Source organism: Bidens hawaiensis, unplaced genomic scaffold (assembly GCF_021521415.1).
Source record: "Bidens hawaiensis isolate Kalapana, Puna unplaced genomic scaffold, B.hawaiensis_p1.1 tig00033831_1, whole genome shotgun sequence".
Lineage (NCBI taxonomy): Eukaryota > Viridiplantae > Streptophyta > Magnoliopsida > Asterales > Asteraceae > Bidens > Bidens hawaiensis.
In genome coordinates this window covers 70,568-91,792 of record NW_027495813.1, presented here as the reverse complement: position 1 = coordinate 91,792, position 21,225 = coordinate 70,568, and the positions used below count along the sequence as shown (strand labels likewise).

At 36.7% G+C, this 21,225-nt stretch overlaps 1 protein-coding gene and 1 pseudogene across 1 annotated transcript; one reads left to right on the top strand and one right to left on the bottom strand.

The window, feature by feature from the left end:
- Positions 1–2,034: 2,034 nt before the first annotated feature.
- Positions 2,035–8,206, bottom strand: LOC143585386 (F-box/LRR-repeat protein At4g29420-like). The gene is made up of 6 exons (XM_077067184.1): positions 7,831–8,206; positions 6,737–7,639; positions 4,744–5,192; positions 2,784–2,915; positions 2,166–2,242; positions 2,035–2,074 (listed from the first exon to the last, which is right to left on the bottom strand). The coding sequence occupies exons 1-6, from the start codon at positions 8,204–8,206 to the stop codon at positions 2,035–2,037; spliced, it is 1,977 nt and encodes a 658-aa protein (XP_076923299.1).
- A 1,436-nt stretch (positions 8,207–9,642) lies between these two features.
- LOC143585385 (F-box/LRR-repeat protein At4g29420-like) lies at positions 9,643–13,857 on the top strand (annotated as a pseudogene).
- The last annotated feature ends 7,368 nt before the right edge of the window (positions 13,858–21,225 follow it).

Genomic DNA, 21,225 nt, shown 5'->3' with positions numbered 1-21,225 from the left:
AGCCAATATTGCGAAAGTCCAGCCAAAGTATTTTCAAATTCTGAAACTCTTTGAGTGCTTGTTTAAGAGTATTGACACTAAAACAAAAGCGAGATAACATGGGAGCTTCAACTTGAATTGCAAACCGTACGAAACCTTTTATTTTGAGTGTGATGAGGTTGGGGGCGATTAGAGTCAAAGACGATAGAGAATTACGATAATATTTAAGTTAAGAAGGTGTATGTTAGGATCTTCAAGCCCTCTAACATTTATCAATTTAAGATCCTGCAGATTGTGGAAACACTTATTCAGCTCGTTTAGGTCTCTGTCTTCTAATCTTGTAGATTGAAGTGTTAAACTTGTTAGCATTGGCATTAGATCCAAACTGTGCATAGACAACAATGCACAATTGAGATTTAGGTTAACAAGATTATGACCTGCATATATCAAAGGAAGCAATACTCCTTAATTAATTAAAACAAAGGGGGTTGCGGCGCAGCTTGTTGCACGTTTGCCTGCCACTTTATTGTAATCGTTTTATAGTAAATTATATAAAATAGCTGCATATTGGAGTAAAAAAAAAAATATTAGATTCAAAAAAAAAATTATAAAGTGCTGAATGAGCATTACTAGAAAGTACATATAAACATGAACTTAATTAGACTACGTGAAAAACCAACACCAGACATCAACAGTGATTTCAACGATCTGGAAACTCTAGACAGTGATTTCTGTTTGTAATTTGTTCTTTACGTATTTTGAATGTAATTATATCTAAACATAATTTTCTTAACTTGATAACTTTTTCTTCGTTTTAAGATCTCCTACGTACTTTCTCGTTGGTTGCCTGCCTGCATTCTTCTCCACTGAAATGCACTCTGAAATCTCATTTCTTCCTTATAGGTTTGTATGAAACAAATAATCATACACCGGCAACTGTGCACCATGGTTTGATTTTAAAAACCGATGGTTTGTATTACCCTACTACTAAAGTTGAGAATTGTACTTCCTTTACGTCAAAAAAGAAGTTGACAAGGACCATCAAGAACTGATCCACAACTTCGCCCCATGACCGGTTCACATGCAGACTTGTTACTCAACGATACTGACCGATTCAGAAACCCTGGGCAGCCACTCCTTAGAGAACTCGTCATCGTTGAGGTTGTCACATATGTTGATACTGACCGATTCAACAGTCTCGAGTTTCAAAATAAGATCCACAAATACCATCTTTAGAGAATTCGAATCCCGAAAGCTTAAATTGATGTTAAGATTAATCGATCGAAGGCCTGGAAACACAATAGAAAGCCTTGGAAGCGACTCGGCAGCATGCAACGTCAGCTGAGTCATCGAGTCGACTCATTATATGGAGAAGCAGAGAGTCATGGAGTTTGTCCATGAAAACAAATTTTGGCGACTCACTAAAAACCCTAAGATATGATATATGGCATGCATTTTTTTATATCGATGTGTTATATTGGAATTTCATATTATTACGGGCCTCCATGCACCCGATAATCGATTCTGAGTCCAAATCATATTCGCTTAGACATACACGCTGAGGGGCCCAGACTCAATATGTATAAAAAACTTCATAAACCAGAGGGGGTCGGGCTCAAAATTTCGGTCGGAAACGGGTAAATTCATAAAAATTTTCGGCCCAAAAATGACAAATATATACTACCGAGCATAAGAACGAAGGGGTCGGGCTCAAACTACATCATATGCATTCCAAGAACACACACTATCCAACCAACACGAACCTAATTCTACAGGTCGAATAAATGATCAAATCATTTTGATTGTTGTGTAAATTAGGACATCGATGGTTTGTACACGTATAACACATGCTAGCTGGATTTATAACCATCACTAACAAGCCAAGCCTTCACAGGGATTTATAACCTAGCTGGTTCAACTAATATTCTGCCCCTGTATGAAACTGGTCTCAATACTAGATTTAACCGGTTAACCACGACCAGCCTAATCGATTCTGTTGTGCACTATCGGATGCCAAAACCATAAACAACAAAATATCAAAACTACCATCAAACACTACTCAATTAACTGAACCGTAAATGATAAAACCAACAATCTGTGTGCACAGTATCAAAACCAGATCTTTAAAAAGCAATACTCCACAATCCATTTAAAACCAAGAAATCTATAGTTATAGAGAGACGCACACACTAGAACAAAGTGGATTTATATTTCCTCCTTGCCTCCAACAACCCCTCCTGTGTCCAGAACCGCTACCTCCAACCTACATGCCAAAAAAAATGTATATTCATTTGTTTGAATGTACAATTTCAAGAAAAATATGACAAATTGAAACAGAAACAAAACCATTCTTCCTTGCTGCTTTATCATCTTGGGCTACACTTCAATGTAAGCAAAGGAAAAACACTTAATTTTCTAGCAGATATGTGAACACTAAAAATAATTTAACTTTTTTTTTCCAGATCTTACCATAAATATTTGAAGAGTTACTTGAGTATTTGGTCTCCTTCTTAAAAGGGCTCAGCCCTTGTTGGACTTAGATGTAATTTTTGACCGGCTGCAAGTGAGGTTTAATGAAATTTTTGAGTTGAACTTGGTTGATAATATGCTTGACCCTCCAGGAGGTGGAAGTGTTGGGGTCCTCGAATTTAACACTGGTTAGTTAAATGTTTTTATTTTATTTTTATTAAACAGTTTAATTTCGTACTTACAGATAATTTTTCTTTGAAGGCATTGCTAGCTTGCGGTCAACCGTCGGGTGGCCGTAAATATAACATATTTCAGGGAAAAAAACATTAGCATACCTTGGGTTTCCATTTCCGGTTTCTCACAGAACATGGCGCCTCAACCAGAATGCTTTTGTTCCTTTCCGGGTCCATTGGATGATCAAGAGTTATATCACCGTCTACTGCAGCAATGGTTGGTATATGCAGCGCCTAATATTCAAAAACATGTCAGTGTAACCATACGCGCTAAGCGAATACAGAGTAAATCACATTTTATACCCTAACAACATCCTTGTAAGCTTTCAGATTGTTTGATGCCAAATAAAAGCCATCTCGATTAGATTTCTGTTGAATATGTGACACAATCAACTAGGTCTTCAGAATCACCCTTAGCAGCAGATGTAAGGCTAAAAAGTGTGATTAGCGATATCAAATTAAGAAACCCGTTTTATATTTAATGACCAAGTAAATAATTGAGGCCGACAAAAAAACTAGACACGAAACGAGAGCTTTAACACGCGTTTAACTTCAACGGGAGAAGATCTTCTAGATTGTTTGTGTTTTGCCATAAATAGGACTTTATTGTTTTATTTATGAGTGCCTTTCTATGGTGTAAACAACCACCCAAGGGGAGCTCACATTGGGTGGGATCGGTTCGTTTATTGTATAAATCTTTTACCGATTACGGAGTCGTTCACCATCCTTTATATTATATTTATATTTATGTTCGATCGTTTGTTTATACCGCACCCGTCTCGACACGTTTATCGAGAGCAAAACCGTTCGGTGGTCATTTTAGGACCTACAATTGGTAAAAGAGCGGGTCGAATCTTATAATTCAACTTTGCTCTTGATATTCGGGTTCTATTTCCGTTATTACCCGAACCGAGACGTTAATTCCGTTGAAGTTTTGAAACTAAAGTTTGATGTTTGAAGATTTGAGGAAATAATCGTGCTTGAAGTTCGTCTTTGTACATCTGGGAGTTTCACAGCCAAATTTAAGATGATGTTGGTTTTCCGGGTTGGATTTGTTGTGTGTATTATGATGGTTATAAGGGTGGTGGTTCAGGAAGGTCTCCGGATCTTGTTTTTTGGTGGCCGTGGAGTTGGTGATGGTGGCAGCAACCGCCGGAATTAGAGATTCTACGGCAAGGAGTGCTTTTCCGGCGAACAATTATCTTGGCCGCGATGACTGGTAGCCGGTGGTGGTGACTGGATCTGGTGGTAGACACGACGGCGGCGCGGCAGTGGCTTGAGGCCGGAAATCGCTTTTCCGGCGACGGCGGCGCGGCAGTGGCTTGAGGCCGGATCTGGTGGTAGACACGACGGCGGCGCGGCATTGAAAGCCTTGGAAGATACTCGGCAACGAGCAACGCCAGCTGAGTCATCGAGTCGACTCAGTATTTGGAGAAGCAGCGAGTCATGGAGTTTGTGCATGGAAGCAATTAGGGGGGGGGGGGGGGGTTGGCGCGGCTTTGGGCTAAAACCAAAAAATATATGATTTTGGATATTTCAAACTATTTGGTTTTGGTTCGGTTCATTTTACCATTTGAGTTTGGAAATTTTAGGGCAAAAAAATTGACCGAAAATGGTGAATTTAGTCATATATTTATTCTGGAGTTTTATACTTTATATTGGACTTTCTTATTACTGTGTGCCAAAACAATCGATTCTGAGTCCAAACAATATTTTGTGCCCAACCCGGCTTTTTGTTCTCATATCTCACACTAATTGATTTCCAAGATTATTTCGGTTTGGGTTATAACCCTTATGTGCCCAACCCAGCTTTTTGTTCACCTCTACATTGCTCGTTTATCAAGGATGGGTTGGCCTTGACGGAATTTGAACACTAGAGTCTAGAAATCGATATAACACGGAGATCAGAAAGATGAAGATGATGGCACATCTTAAAAGGTACTGTGTGAAAAAGTAATGATCAATTAGAAACACTTGTTTTTGTTGGTTCAGGTCCCGCGAACACACAACAATTCAACCCAGGCCAACGAGCCATGCACTTAGACATGAAACTTTTAGATACAGTATCAACAACATCACCATGTATGAGCAATGAGACATTTGACAAGCTGATGCATTGATCCAACACACGGGCAACAGATGAGAAAGCCAACGACGGGTCAAAGAAATTCAAATATGCACATATTGTTTTCAATCCTTTCCTCCCACCCAAAATCTCCCGGTCTTTTGTGTTCAAACAAGCATTTATTTCCGACCAAGCAGTTGAATTAATACACAGAGAACTCACATTTGGGAAAATAATGAACACCTTCCCTAGGCTCAGTTTTGAATCTAGAGCGTATCCTGGTTCCTTGAGTTGCGAATACAATGTCAGTGTTTTTGTGATTGGGAATTTTGAAAGTAAGGAGCCAATATTGCGAGAGTCCAGCCAAAGTGTTTTCAAATTCTGAAACTCTTTTAGTGCATGTTTAAGAGTATTAACACCAAGACGAAAGTGAGATAACATAGGAGCTTCAACCGTTGAGATTCAGAGAAATATACTTATATGATTTGTGATGACGAATTAGATATACCACCAGACATCGACAGTGAATCAATGATTTCAACGATCCGGAAACTCTAGGCAGCCAGACCTTAAGGAAATCCTCTTCGATGAGGACGAAATCGATACTCACCAATTCAACAGTTTCCAACTTCAAAATAAGATCGAGAGAAATCGCTTGAAATAACTTGAAGACTTCCAAACCAAGTTGCAATATCTTTATTGTTTTGATATTAATAAGTTCTACATTTTTGTTTTCTCTTTGTAATTTGTTCTTTACGTATCTTTGAATGTAATTATATCTAAACAAAATTTTTTTAACTTGTTAACTTTTTCGTCGTTTTAAGATCTCCTACTTACTTTCTCGTTTGTTTCCTGCCTGCATTCTTCTCCACTGAAATGCACTCTGAAATCCCATTATTCTTTCTTAGAGGTTTGTATGAAACAAATAACCATAGACCAATATCTTTGCACCATGGTTTGATTTAAGAAACCGATGGTATTGTGGACCATCAAGAACTGATCCACAACCTCGTCCCACGACCGGTTCACCTGCAGACCTGTTACTCGTGTGACCCACGAGGAAAACGATTAACCCAACAGTTTTTGCCCAAATGTGTTTGGACGTGTCAACACAACCTGCTCGTCTCGACCATTTTAATAACTTAAAATTTGTTTTCATAAACTATTTACAACCCCACAACTTAACCATTGTGGAGGTTATGAAGACCCAAGACCGGACCAGAACCAGACATAAAGATATTGTGGAAGTCTAGAAGCCAATCGTTGAAGCCCTTTGAGCGTTATCTCAGCCCAAAACTACAATGCTCTGAGTTTAACCTGTGCTTTCTTGTAGCTTTATTTTTTTACAACTTTATATTTATTAATCATATTGACAAAGGGATTAATTTGATATGCCCTTGAAGATACTTAATAAATTGAATCAATGTGTGTACCCGAATAAAGCGTAAAGTCAAGAAACAAGAATGGTAAGATCATATACATTCAAAATTTGGCAAAACCATTCATACATTTTAAAAACTCATATATACTGGTTTTAGGATTATGGTAAATCAGGATTTCAAGAAATTTGGTCGGACGGTTATCTTCACGTGACAAAAGTTATGAAAGTTGTAAACCAGAAGACCAGACTGTATACTTTGATTAAGCCATAACTGGTATGACTTCTTATTTACTTCAATGATCCATCTTGATTCATTATCAAATCATCTCACAAATCACAACATGCCAATTAAAAAAAATATGCACAAAATTCTGAATCCTTTTCTTCTCAGCCTGATAGGATAAGTTATATAAAAGATAGATAAGTATTTAATAAACATAGTCTTTATTATTCTTTTAAAACATAAAATATTTGTAAAAAACAGACAAAACAATGCAAGTCCTGAAGGTTAGCTTCCTGTGTTTTCATATATGATCAATCCTAGTTGTTTTAATTCAATAAACAAAATCTGTGTTTCTTAGATGATCCGTGGTGTTTTATCATATATACCATCGGTTATCCATGAATCTTCCCTATGTTCATTCCATATTCCCCATTTCCACTTCAAACCAGGCCAAAGTACCATGCACTTCAACATGAAACTTTTAGATGATTCACTACCACTAACATCGCTATGGATGAGCAACGAGACCTCTGACAAGCCGACACATCTGTCCAAAACGCAAGCAACAGATGAAATAGTCCATGACAGGTCACCGAAAATTAGATATGCACATATTGATTTCAATTCTTTTCTAACATTAAAATTCTCCAAGTCTTTTGGGTTGAAACCGGCTTCTATTTCCGACCAAACACGTGAATTAATACGTTCAGAACTCACGTTCGGGAAAGGCGTCAAAACCTTGATTATGCTCACTTTTGAATCCGGGGTGTCTCTTATTCCCTTCCTTCCCAAATACAGTTTCAGAGTTTGTAGTGATTTTGTGGTTGAGAAGTTTGAAAGTAAGGAGCTAATATAGTAAGTGTCCGACCACACTCTTGGCTTCTCATACTGTACGGAGGTGAATACGCCTTCTGGATAAATGGCAGTAATGCTTAGATGATAGTGAGATAACATGGGAGCTTCAACATGAATTGCAGGTTGCGTGAAACATGCAATTTTGAGGGCAATGAGATTGGGTGTGATAAGAGTCAAAGATGGTAGATAATCAGAATATACATCCGCCAAAAGGCAGGCTTTGAGGTTGAGATGGCGGATCTCGGGATTTTTAAGCCCTCTAACACCTTCCATGTTAAGAACTTGAAGATTAGGGAAACACTTGTTCAACTCGTTTAGGTTTTCATCATTGAAATCAATATCTTCAAGTGTCAAACTTGTTAGCATTGCCACGGGATTCAAATTATGCGTACACAGCCATGCGGACTTGAGCTTTAAGGTAACAAGATTGTGACCTGCACATAGAAGTCTTTTTAAAAAGAGTTCAGCGGGTCCTGCACAGTAACTCAACGACGCCGAAGCAGCCTGTTGCCCGTTTACATGCTCTCTATTAAGGATCCTTTTTTTTTGATAATATATGAAAACAATTTGTCCATTCGATATACACACACACACACATAACCAGAAACTATAAACATGTACTTACAATATGCAGAAATCAGCAGCAAAACATTCGATTTAGCACGCCCACAGGGTGAAAAACGTCTACCAGACATTGACAATGATTTCAACGATTCAGAAACCCTTGGCAGCCACTCCTTAAAGAACTCGTCTTCGTTGAGGTTGTCACGTATGCCGATACAGACCGATTCAACAGTCTCCAGTTTCAAAATAAGATCCAGAAATACCTTCTTGAGAGAATTTGAATCCCGAAAGCTTAAATTGATGTTAAGATTAATCGACCGAAGGCCTGGAAACACAGTATTGAAAGCCTTGGAAGCGACTCGGCAGCGTGCAACGTCAGCTGAGTCATCGAGTCGATTCAGTATATGGAGAAGCAGAGAGTCATGGAGTTTGTCCATGAAAACAAATTTTGGTGACTCACTATAAAAACACTAAGATACAATATATGGCATGCATTTATTTATATAGGTGTTTCATATATTGGAATTTCATATTACTGCGGGCCTCCACGCACCCGATAATCGATTCTGAGTCCAAACCATATTCGCTGCCCAACCCGGGTTTTTGTTCTCACATCTCACACTAACTACGTGGTTTCCAAAATTATTTCGGTTCAGGTTAGAAACCATATGTACCCAGCCCGGCTTTTTGTTCACCTCTACGTTGCTCCATTTATCAAGGTTGGGCTTGATGGTATTTTTAGACAAATAAAGATGAGAACGATAGAAATCAAAGGCTCGTAATTTTCATTAACTGAGAAAACCGAATAATACGTACATGAGATGGAACACCCATTTAAGGTGGTGTTTGGGATTCCTTATTGAGCACTCCTTTTGGCTTTATTAACTTCTGGAGATGTTTGGTAACCCAAAAGTTTTTTTGGGTTTTAACTTCTCACCAAGTGTAAAAAGGAAAGTTTTTTAAAGTTAAGAAATCCTAACTTTATGAACTTTTGGGTTTGATGAGAAGGCACCTTGCAGCTCTCAATCATCCCTACCACCACCAAGCTCTCAACTACACCTTGCCACCATCAATTTAATTCAACACCCACATCTCTCAACTACATCCCTACCATCATCAATTTAACACCAATTTAACATCTATGGCTCTCAACTACATCCCTACCATCATCAATTTAACCTTTGCAGCTATCCCTATCACCATCAATTTAACACCAATTTATCGCCTATTGATTTATTATTTATAAGTTAATCCAAACATTTTTCTTGAAAACTCCTTTTTAAAAAGTTATATTTGATAAGTCCTATTACAAGAAGTCCTTTTAGACTTGAATAAAGAATCCCAAATACTAAAAGAAGCCTAAAAAATCTGAAATAACTAGCTAAAATCAATCAGTAAAAGATTCACCAATTGACCCATTATTTTAAGCATAAATAAAGGAAACACGTAACACACTAATCCACGAGGGTGACGTGGCTTATTCTTCCACCTCAAGATACGTAACCACCACACGAACGAGCCACCATGCATGCAGGTAGTTAGGGATCACGTAATTTCTTCAGGGTTGGCCTTGCCGAAAATGGAACATTAAAGTCTAGAAATCGATATAACATGAAAATGTGTGCAAGATGAAATTGAGATCAGAAAGATGAAGATGATGGCACATCTTAAAAAAACTATGTGAAAATACACTAAATTTCTTAATTACATTAATTAATGACTCATAGTACCCAAGAGAACACACAAAGATTTGACGTTGAAAGTGATTTCAACACCACAAAACCGTGCCTAGTAAATGATAAACTACTCATAAAGAGCATACATAATGCTTGTGTTTCGATGAAGTCCAAAAAAAACGGCACGCGTTGTAACCATGGGTCTGGATGCCGGACAAGGAGACGGACGAGGAGGCGGGCCAGGTTAAAAAAAAACTAATTCATCCCCAGAACATTAAAGCTTTATTAAAACAAAAATATGAATTACAAAATATTATCGTTTTCAAGATCGATCAAAACCCAAGAAAATATTTTGTTTACCTCATTAATTACTCATTTTTCTCAATATAAATAATCTTTTATAAAAGTACCTAATCATCTCTATCATTTCAATCTCTTTAATAATATGACCACAAACAATCCAAATTATAACGACATGATAACATTTTTTCGATTCCAATACCGCCTCCACACAGTGGCGAAGATTGCTTAGGGCCTAGGGGCCCGCCCCCTGTTTTTTTACGCAGTAGTGTAAATTTACCCGTTTTCGTCTGGAATTTTTTATACGTGGTGTAAATTTAGCCGTTTTCGGTCCAAATTATTTATACGTAGTGTAAATTTAGCCGTTTTCGGCCAAAACTATTTATACGTAGTGTAAAATTTAGCCATTTTCAACCCAAAATTTTTATACGTAGTGTAAAATTTAGCCGTTTTCGGCCGAAATTTCTTATACGTAATGTAATATTTAGCCGTTTTCGGCCGAAAATTTTTTTACGTAGTGCAAACTTAGCCCTTTTTGGCCGAAAATTTGTGCCCGGCCACCTTCGTTTGTGAAATTTTGTATACATTTTGAATCCGGCCCCCTCGGTGTCTTAGTCCAAGCTTCGCCACTTCCTCCACAAGTTGTACTAGAAAACCATTAGGTTGTCGAACCATTAAAAGATGGTAAACCGGATGATGAGTCAAACTAAGAAACATATTTCAAGTCAAATGAAGATTATTGCCTGAAGTAATCAACCGTTTGCTTTGCTATTCAAAAGGGGTTCTGACGCAGCTTGTTACCCGTTTGCCTATCACTTTATTGTAATCGTTTTGAGTTTAATGACCATCAATATAAGTATCTTTTGACTTTAAAAAAATATTCTAACTTTTATTTATGCATTGTTTTATTTCTGTCAGCCTGTCAGGTGGAGGCCCATAGAACTGCAAAAGAGAATGCATAGCATATGTTTATCGTTGTAGGGTTTTGAGTTTTATTTCTCTCTCGGTTCCATGGACAAACTCCATGACTCGTTGCTTCTCCAAATACTGAGCCGACTCAATAACTCAGCTGAGGTTGCTCGTTGCCGAGTGGTTTCCAAGGCTTTCAATGCTGTGTTTCCGGGCCTTCGATCCATTAATCTTTATTCTAGAAGCATCAATTCAAGGTCTAGGGATCCCAATTCTTTCAAGAAGATTTTTTGGATTTTATTTTAATGTTGGAAACCGTTGAATCGGTGAGTATCGACACCGATGATTTCATTTTCAGAGACGAGGATTTCATTAGGGCCTGGTTGCCTAAGGTTTCCGGATCCTTGAAATCACTTTCAATGTCTGTAGGTGTTCCTTCAAGGTTTTCATATACGAAACCTAAGTCGAATGTTTTGCTGCTGATTTCTGCGTATTGTAAGCTCATGTTCAATTATATTATATCTTCTAGTAATATATATTGTTAGCTGTTTTGGTCAATTTAAGTTGATTGTTTTTACTTAATTAAGAAATTTTGATTCCAGGTCATAATCTTGTTAACTTAAAGCTCGGGTACGGACTTTTTTCTATGCAAAATTTGCACCCAATGCCAACGCTCACAAGTTTGGCACTTGAATTGATAGACGTGGATGTAGATGACAAACACCTAAACGATCAGTTGAATCAGTGTTTCCCGAATCTTCAAGTTCTTAAGTTGAGTGTTATTAGAGAGCTTCAATATCTTAAGCTCCACCTTCCCGACCTCCAAGCCTTCCATTGCGTCGCATTTTATGATTCGCTAGATTCTTTGACGCTGATCACCCCAAACTTCATCACACTCGTAATTAAATGCATCATGCCCCCCTGCGATTCATGTTGAAGCTCCCATGTTATCTCACTTTCATCTTACGATTTACAACCTTAAACCCGCACACACGTTCACAATCAAAAAGTTTGAGAATTTGAAAACACTCTCGCTGGATAATTCTTCCTACATTGGCTCCTTACTTTCGGAATTCCCAATCACAAAAACAGTAGAAACTCTAGCATTGTGTACGCGGACCAACGCAGCAAGAGACGATTCAAAACTGACCTTAGCGAAGGTGTTCACAGTTCTGGAAAGATCAGACCAAATCATCTACCACCGTAGTTGGTGTATTAGGTAGCCCACCATCACAACTCCATCAAGTAAAGCCATGGGTCCCAACCGACGCACGTGAATGGCGCCCACCATGGCGAATTGTTGTGAATGCCATGTATGTGGTTGTCCGCCTCGAATGGCGACCACCGTGGGAACAACTGATATCGGCCTTGAGGACAATGCCGTTTTTTAGGCGGGGAGTATTGATATGATCCCACGTTCAAGTCTTCATGCCATGCAATACCCCTTGGTCAACCCACGTTCAACATGCAACTTCTTGTTTTAATTAGTTTCTTTTTAATATTTTACTAGTTTGTTTATTTTATGTTAGTGGGTAGTTTCTTATTAGTCCATGTTCTCATCAGTTATTACACTTGCATATTTATCTCTTTCAAGTTTGTATGCCTATATAAGGCCTTATTGTTATGTTTAATATTAAGAAGAATATTGAAGTAAATTACATGTCTTGTTCCTTATCTTATTTCTTTGAAGTCTAACCCGCTCAAAGGGTCATTATCTTGGGAGATTAGTCATCTCGAATCGGCCTCTATCAGTATGGGTCATTGAAGTAAATATGGGGGTTTAAGATGCGTGAGGGGATTATAAGAAGTCATACCGATTATGGCTCAATTAAAGTATAGAGCTAGTCATACCGATTTTCGGCCCGACTCTTTCAAGAAAATTTTTCTCAGTCTTATTTTCAAGTTGGAAACTGTTGAATCGGTGAGTATCAAGCATATATCGTACAAATGATTTCATCCTCAGCGACGTCGATTTCCTTAAGGAGTGGCTGTCTAGGGTCTCCAGATCATTGAAATCACTGTCAATGTCTTTCCTTCGTGTGTCATGTAGTGGACTTAAATCGAATGTTAATTTTTTTTATTTTTTTTATAAAAATATAAAACTAATACAATTAGATTCTTGATTTTAGTATATATATATATAATCATTATATAGAAACATAGATATTACATCAACATAGCAGGTAGGCGGGCAACAAGCTGCGCCGCCACCCCTTTCTGAATTGCAAACCCTAACCTGCTAATGTTAATTTGCCACTGATTTCTGCATATTGTAAGGACATGTTATATATATAGATATCATACATTCAATTCTTTATAAAACAATATTGTCATGATTATTAGCTGTTTTGTTAAGCTTAATTAATTCATTATGGCATTTTGATGCTGGTGATAATCTTCTACACTTAAACTTCGCGTACGGATATTTGTCTCTCCACAATTTGAATCCAATGCCAATGCTAACAAGTTTGACACTCGAAGATATTGATTTTGATGATGAAAACCTAAACAACTTGAACAAGTGTTTCCCTAATCTTCAAGTTCTTAACATGGTAGATGTTCGAGGGCATGATTATCCATTATCTTTGACTCTAATCACCCCCAACCTCATTACACTCAAAATTGATAATATCGTGCCTGTTGCAATTCATGTTGAAGCTCCCATGTTATCTCGCTTTCATCTGATCCTTGATAACTATGAACACGTGGGCACATTCAACTTCAAAAAGTGTGAGAATTTGGAAACACTTTCGCTGGAATCTCCACATATTATCTCCTTACTTCGAAATTCCCAATCACACAAACTGTTGAAACTTTGACATTGTATTCGCAACCCAAGGCACCAGCAGACGCCCGAGATTCAAAATTGAGCCTAGCGAAGGTATTCATGGTTTTTCCGAACGTGAGCTCTCTGTGTATAGATTCAACTGCTTGGTCGGAAATAGAAGCTTGGTTGAACACAAAAGACCGTGTGATTTTAGGTCCGAGGAAAAAATTGAAAACAATATGTGTATAGTTGAGGTTATTTAACCCATCATCAACTTTGTCGTCTGTTGCTTGTGTTTTGGACCATTGTGTCAGCTCGTCAGAGGTCTACTTACTCATCCATGCTGATGTTGTTGATACTGTATCTGAAAGTGTGTGAGGCCCGTTGGCCTAGGTTGAAGTGGAGATGGGAAATATGGAGTGATATATTTAATTAAACATCACATATCTTCTAAGAAGCGCAAGTGTGATTAGGTAATATGGATAATATATGTCGTATTTAACTGTTTATATTGATGCCGGTTTCTAATATTTTCACTTTAAGTTTTATGAATTATAATGTATAGCTCTCAATATCATACTTATGAGTTTTTATACTTGTATTGCATTAATTTTGATCATCATGTTTAACCTTTCAAGTTTATATATCAGATCATATCTGTCATTTTTTAACAGTCAAGTTGTCACTTTTGGAATGTATACAAAAATTGGTTTTAAAATAGTATCCCAACACAATGGCTTGTAACAAGCGTGTTCCTGAGTTGTTTAATAAGATAGAACTGTTTAAAGCTTAAATATAGTGATTAATTAACATGAAATTTCTATAAAAGCTAACAATTTTAAAACCTAGTAACAAATATCATACCTGTAAAATTATTGTGACTTTTAACTTAAGTTATATGTTTATTTGGAACATTTGACGGGTGGCTTTAGAAAGAAAGGTGGTCGTAAGCACCCGCCCTACACAAAGGCAGCAGTCAAAGACAATCCTATAAATAATAATGAAACTCAGTTACAAAGACCATGGTTCAACTTTCAAGCATTGTGGTTTAAGGCTGAGATAATGCTATAAGGGCTTCAACGATTTGCCATAAAATGGTTGATAAAATGACATGGCCCGTTCGGTTCCAAAACCCAATATATTTCCGCCTGGCCCAACCTGACTGAGGCACCTCTGGTCCGATCTTGGGTCTTCATACCATTTACAATAGCTAAGTGACATCCATGCATATTATTCTCTAATTCCTGTTATATATGGTTACAACTAGAGGTGCCAAAATGGTCAAGACGAGCAGGTGTTGTTGACCCGTCCAACACGTTTCAGCCAAAACAAGTAGATTTTTTCGCTGGTTAAAATGGGACGGGTTGAATTTTCCTGAAACACTTTATGTATAAAAGTTTTAATTTTTTATTAATTTAGTTTGTCAATTTTGATTAAATATTTTATTCAAATAATAATATTGTTTTTTTATTAAATTGATTTAAGATTTAGGATTTTATGCATTAAGATACAGTTGGACAATATTAAACCAATTTCCTTTCTAGCAAACATAGTTTTATACTTCTATGTTATCTGTATGACACGTTAGACATAAACTGAGTGGACTCATTCATAACAAATCATAAAGATAAAATGCCATTATCACTTTTTACTGAGCGCTCGGATGATGAACACGAGCTAATCATTCAATAGCAACAATAACTGTTCACCTGCAGCTGAGTCAGCATAATGGGTTGTTGCCCAAGATAAAAGAATGAATGATCGATCAATGAAAATAACAAGATAACAATTTGCAAAATGTATGAATTCTTTATTGATTTGAAGGTATATATAGACGTACATGTCTATTGATCTTAATACTAATTACAACTTCAATCCTTCTACAATACGTCAATATTAAAACTAACTAAAACATACTATGACATATTTACATAACTAACCCTAGACTCTAACTTGGAGGGATTAAATCTAACATTCACCCCCTTAATCACGAACAAGTAAGTCTTCAACACCGAGCATTTTTCTCATTGTAGCAAACTTTATCCTTGCCAATGCTTTTGTTAAGATGTCCACTCTTTGAAGTTCTCCACTTATGTGTTCAGCAGTGATGTGATTGTCTTCGACACATTCCCTTATGAAATGATAACGGGTGTCAATGTGTTTACTTCTTCCATGAAACACCGGGTTCTTCATCAGCGCATAGCAGATATGTTGTCGACATATAATGTAATCTTTTCTTCCTTCCATCCGGTGAGTTCACTTAGTAGTCTCTTTAGCTACAGTGCTTGACATGATGCAACCGTTGCAGCCATGAATTCGGATTCACATGAAGAGAGTGCCACAGTTTGTTGCTTTTGTGTGCACCAAGTTATGGGAGAATTCCCAAAATAGAACACTATTCCCGTAGTGCCTTTTCCTTCTATAGTATTAACACCATAAATGCTATCACTTTAACCGGTTATTTTACATCCTCCATTCCTCTTATAAGTTATATCGAAGTCTTTAGTGCCTTTGATATAACGTAGAACTTGATGAATGGCTTTGAAATGGTGTTCTTTAGGTTTTTGCATAAACATGCTAAGTAATCTAACTTGATATGATAAATCTGGTCTAGTATGAAGTAGATACCTTAAGCATCCAATCAGACTTCTATATTCAGTGGGATCAACCGATTTTCCACCTTCGGTTTTAGTCAAGAGTGTACCAGGGTTCATAGGGATTTTGGTTTCATTAATATCCGACATTCCAGCATTCTTTAGAATCTGTGTAATGTAACTAGCTTGCTTGATAGATATTTCACCCCTGATTGGGTAACTTTTATACCAAAATAGTAAGCCAATAACCCAAGGTCACTCATCTCAAATTTTTCTTCCATTTGAGATTTGAACGAGTCTATTTCTTTATTTGAAGATCCAGTTATTATTAGATCATCAACATAGACTCCAACAAGCAAAGTAGAAGTTTTGCTTTTCTTCATATAGACTGCATGTTCCAACGTGCACTTCTTAAAATCAAGTGATTTTAAAGTGTGATCAAGTGTCACATTCCATGCACGTGGCGCTTGTCTAAGTCCGTATAATGATTTGGAAAGTTTGTAGACCTTTCCTGTATCTTGTGTTTTCACAAATCCTTCGGGCTGTGAAACATAGACTTCTTCCTTCAATTCGCCATGTAGGAATGCGGATTTTACATCAAGGTGATGTACTTTCCATCCATTATAAGCTTCAAGAGCTAAGATGAGACGAACTGTCTCTATGTGGGCTAAGGAGCAAAGACTTCATCAAATTTTAAACCATGCTTTTGTACATAGCCTTTGGCTACCAAACGAGCCGTATGCTATATTATCTCCCCGCTCGCATCTCTTTTGGTCCTGAATACCCATTTTAGGACGATTGCCTTATGATCATTGGGTAATTTGGTCAATTTCCAAGTATTATTCTTATTGATTGAGTCTATCTCAGCTTGTAATTATGAGGTTCTTCTTCAGCCAGGAAAAGTTCGTTAACATCAGTGTTAACCTTTTTGGACCTTTTATACACATCTCCCAAAGGTTTAAAACCTCTCAATGGTGTATGATAAAAAGAATTTAATGAGCTATCAGTAATTGGTCTATATTCAGCAACCCCGGCTGAATTTGGCTCATTAGTGTATGTTAGAGGTGTGACAGAGTTGGTAGGAAAATTAGGAGATAATGGTTCTTCATATTCTTGGTCATTATCTCTCGTATATTCATCCTCTCGAGTCACCGGGATTGTTTCATTGTTTTCTTGAGGAACTTTATTAAAGTTATCCTCAACAATGAAGTCTACCCATTCAGGTTCCTCACTACCAACTTCATTCATGCACTCCTTCCAATTTCATGAATCCTTTTCCAAGAATTTTACATCTCGACTGATGCAAATTCGTTTAGTATTGGGATCATAAAGTCTATATGCTTTTAATCCTTCCTCAACTCCCAAGTATACCATTTTCACACTTTTGTCATCTAATTTGGCAAGATGATTTGATGGTACCTTAGCATATGCACACACCCAAAGACCCTTAAATGTTTTAGGTTTGGTTTTCTACCTTTTAACGCTACAAAAGGTGTAGCATTCATTAGTGCTTTAGTTAGGAATCTGTTTAAAATGTATATGGTATGCCTTACAGCTTCACTCCAAAATTTTTGAGGCAATGGCATAGCCTTCATAATGCTACGAGTAGTAGACAACATAGTTCTATTTCTACGTTCAACCACACCGTTCTGTTGCGGTGAATAGGGTGCTGTAAGTTGTCTGGCTATACCATTATCTTTACAGAGCTGATGGAATTCACTTGATGTGAACTCTCCTCCTCTATCAGTTCTTAACATTTTCAATTTGGTTCCAACCGCGTTTTCCACCATCCTTTTAAATTCTTTAAAAACTTCAAAATCTTGATCTTTAGAAGTTAAGAAATATACCCACATTTAACGAGTACAATCGTCTACAAGTAGGAAAATATATTTCTTTCCAGAATAAGTAGGTGGTAATATAGGACCACAAAGGTCTCCGTAAACCAAGTCTAATGGTTTAACAGATTTAAACTTGGCTTGGTTCGGGAATGGGGCTCTAACGTGCTTTCCCAAGAGACATGCGTCACACACTTGACTCGCATGATTAACACAAGGAATACCTTGAACCAAGATTTTATGAGTCATTGACTTTATTATGTTAAAGATGACCCAACCGAGCATGCCACAACCACGCCTCGTCATCTAATTTGGACAATAAACAAACAGGTTCACCAATTTTCAAATTGATATTGTAAAGTCTATTCTTTGAGAGTGTAACTTTCATTAGCAACATTTGATTATGATCATACAGAAATAAAGAGTCACATTGTAATAGAACTTTGCAGCCGTTTTCTGTTAATTGTTTGAGGCTCAGAATATTGCTTCTCAAACTTTGAATGTAGTAAACATGAGATATAATTCTTTGTTCCTTATTCTTGCATTCCAACATAATTGAGCCTCTCCCTTTAATTTCTACATACAAACCATCACCAAAACAAACTCGTCAAGGGATATTTTCGTCTAGTTCTTTGAAATATTGTCTATTACCAGTCATATGGTTACTTTCACCATTGTCTAAGAACCATAGACTTTCATTGATGGTTGTATATAGATTGACTTAATTTCCTTTTCATTTAGAAATTTTTTTTGATGGATCTCATGTTCTCTAAGAACTGCCATCAACAACATGGGTTCTTCGTCCACTAAATTAGATTGCTTATGTGATTTTTTCTTTTGAGGACATGTGTTGGCATAATGCCCACGCCTCTTGCATTTATAGCACTTAACCTTACTCACATCTCTTTGAGATTTCTTAGGTTTATTGTAAAGGGAATGTTGAGATGATTTTTCATCCTTATTAACATGTTTTCTCTTGCCATCACGCCAATTCTTTCGTGATGCATTAAACCTCTTTGGTCCATGATTTCCAAACTTTTTCCCATGACCCTCACTCTTGTCATGATGTTTGAACAAGAGTTTATCTTGAGTGTCGGTCACAACTCCTCTTTTGGATTTAATCCTTTCCTCATAGGTTTTAAGCCTCCCTATAATATCGTCCACGGTTACTTGCTTTAGATCAGTAAATTGCTCAATCGAAGCAATTATATGCAAAAACCTATCGGGCATTGAGGTTAAGATTTTTCTTACTAGTGTGGTTTGATCAATCTTTTCACCACAAGTAGTTTATTTACTAACAACATTTGTTAGTGAACAATCAATAGTCTCATCATCTTTCATTTGTAATTTATCAAACTCAGACTTAATGCTTTGCAACCGTGCTTCTAACACTTGTGTTGCATCAATATCCCACACCTCTCTAGCAGTTTTACAGTCTGCAACTTGTAGGAGTATTTCTTCGGGTAAAGTTTGAAACATGTAGGCAATAGTATATTTGTCTTTCTTGACATCCATTCTTATTTCTTCATCGGTTCTATCATCTCCCAGAGGCCATTTGCATCTAGCATAGTCTTCATTCGAATTGCCCATGTTGTATAATAAGTTGATTTAACATAGGCATTGGAAATTCGAAAAAGATGATCCCGACTCTTTATGTGTTACAATAGCATTATTATCCTTCGGACTTTCCGACATGGTTTCCTTTAAAGATAATAATAATTATTATACACAAAGCATAAATTATACACAAAGTATAAACAAGGTTTTGGATGATTAAGTTTAACCTCTTAAACTTATAAGAACCGTGTGACAACCGCCAAAAATTAGACTAATCTGGTAATTATCTTAACCGTAATCGCGTATTAATTAGTAAGATAAATATATAGGAATAATATTTTTACCTAAAGTTTTTTATTTTAGTTGAGTTTTAAAATATTGAGCCTGAAAAAGTTCAATTTTGTCGTGTAGCTGATACTGTACAGATTGACACCGGGTAATATCTCGAAACAGATAAATTCATAAACATGTCAAGGTGACCTCGAAAAATTAATTTTTATGATAGGATATTAGAGATAGTATATAAACTTAATTTTAGAAGGTTCGAATCGCGAAAATTAGAAAATAAGTAACCGAAAGCCAGTAGAGGACACCGTAAGGACCCGACATCAAGTTTCTCAGAAAATTATGTTTTTAGGCAAACATTGACTTTAATCTAGTTTCGTTCAAAGTCTGATAAAAATTATTAGAAACGGAAGTCGTTTGGCTAGATAAATTACGAGATACGTTTAACACCTTGATAATACCATAAGCCTTTATAATTACCCAACTCTCCCACTCCCTCACCCCTCTCTCGGCCGCCACTTACACACACAACCCAACCCAACTCCCAAACCCACCAATGATAAATTTACATGTATGTATGCAATGATTGATGAATGACTTGGAAACTTCAAATTTGTCCACCTACACACTCTATACCATACAACACATCAACCTATCACTCTCTATCCCTCTTCAAATAATCGGCCACCCCACCACCACTTTACAATCTCACCTTTACAAACTATTTTGCACACAATACTTGATTAGGAGGTCTTTGGTGGAAGTTTAAACAAATAACAAGAAGTAGGAAGACAAGGAAAGGATTATAGCTAACACAAGGCCAAATTATCATCTCCCTTAGGCACCAAATCCGAAATCCAAGGTAACCCACTTCAAGATTTGTGTATATTAGTTGCTATTTGATGTTTAAAGCTTGATTTTGGTATGTTTGATAATGTGCATACAAGTATAATGTGGATGTATGCATGCAAGTGTGTGACCCGTGAGTTTGCATGTGAATGTATAAGATGGGTTTTGTTGATTATAGGACTTGTTATGGTTGCATTTTAGCTTGTATAGATTGTCCATATTGATGTTACCTGAGTTTGTTTAACAAATGGGTTTAAGCATTGTTTTAATAATGAAAGTAAATGTGTAAATGGTCAAAATATTGGAAATGGATTATGGGTAAAAACACCCATTATAACCGTAGGTTTTGATTTGGGTGTTGGATTGATGTTGTAATCTTGTTAAATGTTAAAATGGTTAAGAATAAGTGATAATTTTGAAAACCCACTTGGTTGATTTATTAAAAAGTATTTGAAAAGTTGTAAGTAATAGTAATAATGGTTTTGAAAAGGTAAATAAGATCTTGGAAAATGGTTGACAAAAATGTAGAGATTTGATTATTTTGAAAAGTTACTTACACATGCAAGTAATACAAAATTTGATTTTTTATCATAAAGCTCATACTTGTCTTGTATTGATTTTTATATGGATTGAAAATGACAAACTAAGTGATTGAATGGGACATATGGAAGAGAATAAAATCCA

What these genes read in the sequence shown, in the direction of transcription:
- LOC143585386 (XM_077067184.1), bottom strand. Translation starts at nt 8,206, where the DNA reads ATGGACAAACTCCATGACTCTCTGCTTCTCCATATACTGAATCGACTC. An exon ending in GCTGCTGATTTCTGCATATT is followed by an intron (nt 7,640 to 7,830) that starts GTAAGTACATGT and finishes TTCTATGTGCAG; the next exon opens with GTCACAATCTTGTTACCTTA. An exon ending in AATCCACTTTGTTCTAGTGT is followed by an intron (nt 2,075 to 2,165) that starts GTGCGTCTCTCT and finishes CTGTGCACACAG; the next exon opens with ATTGTTGGTTTTATCATTTA.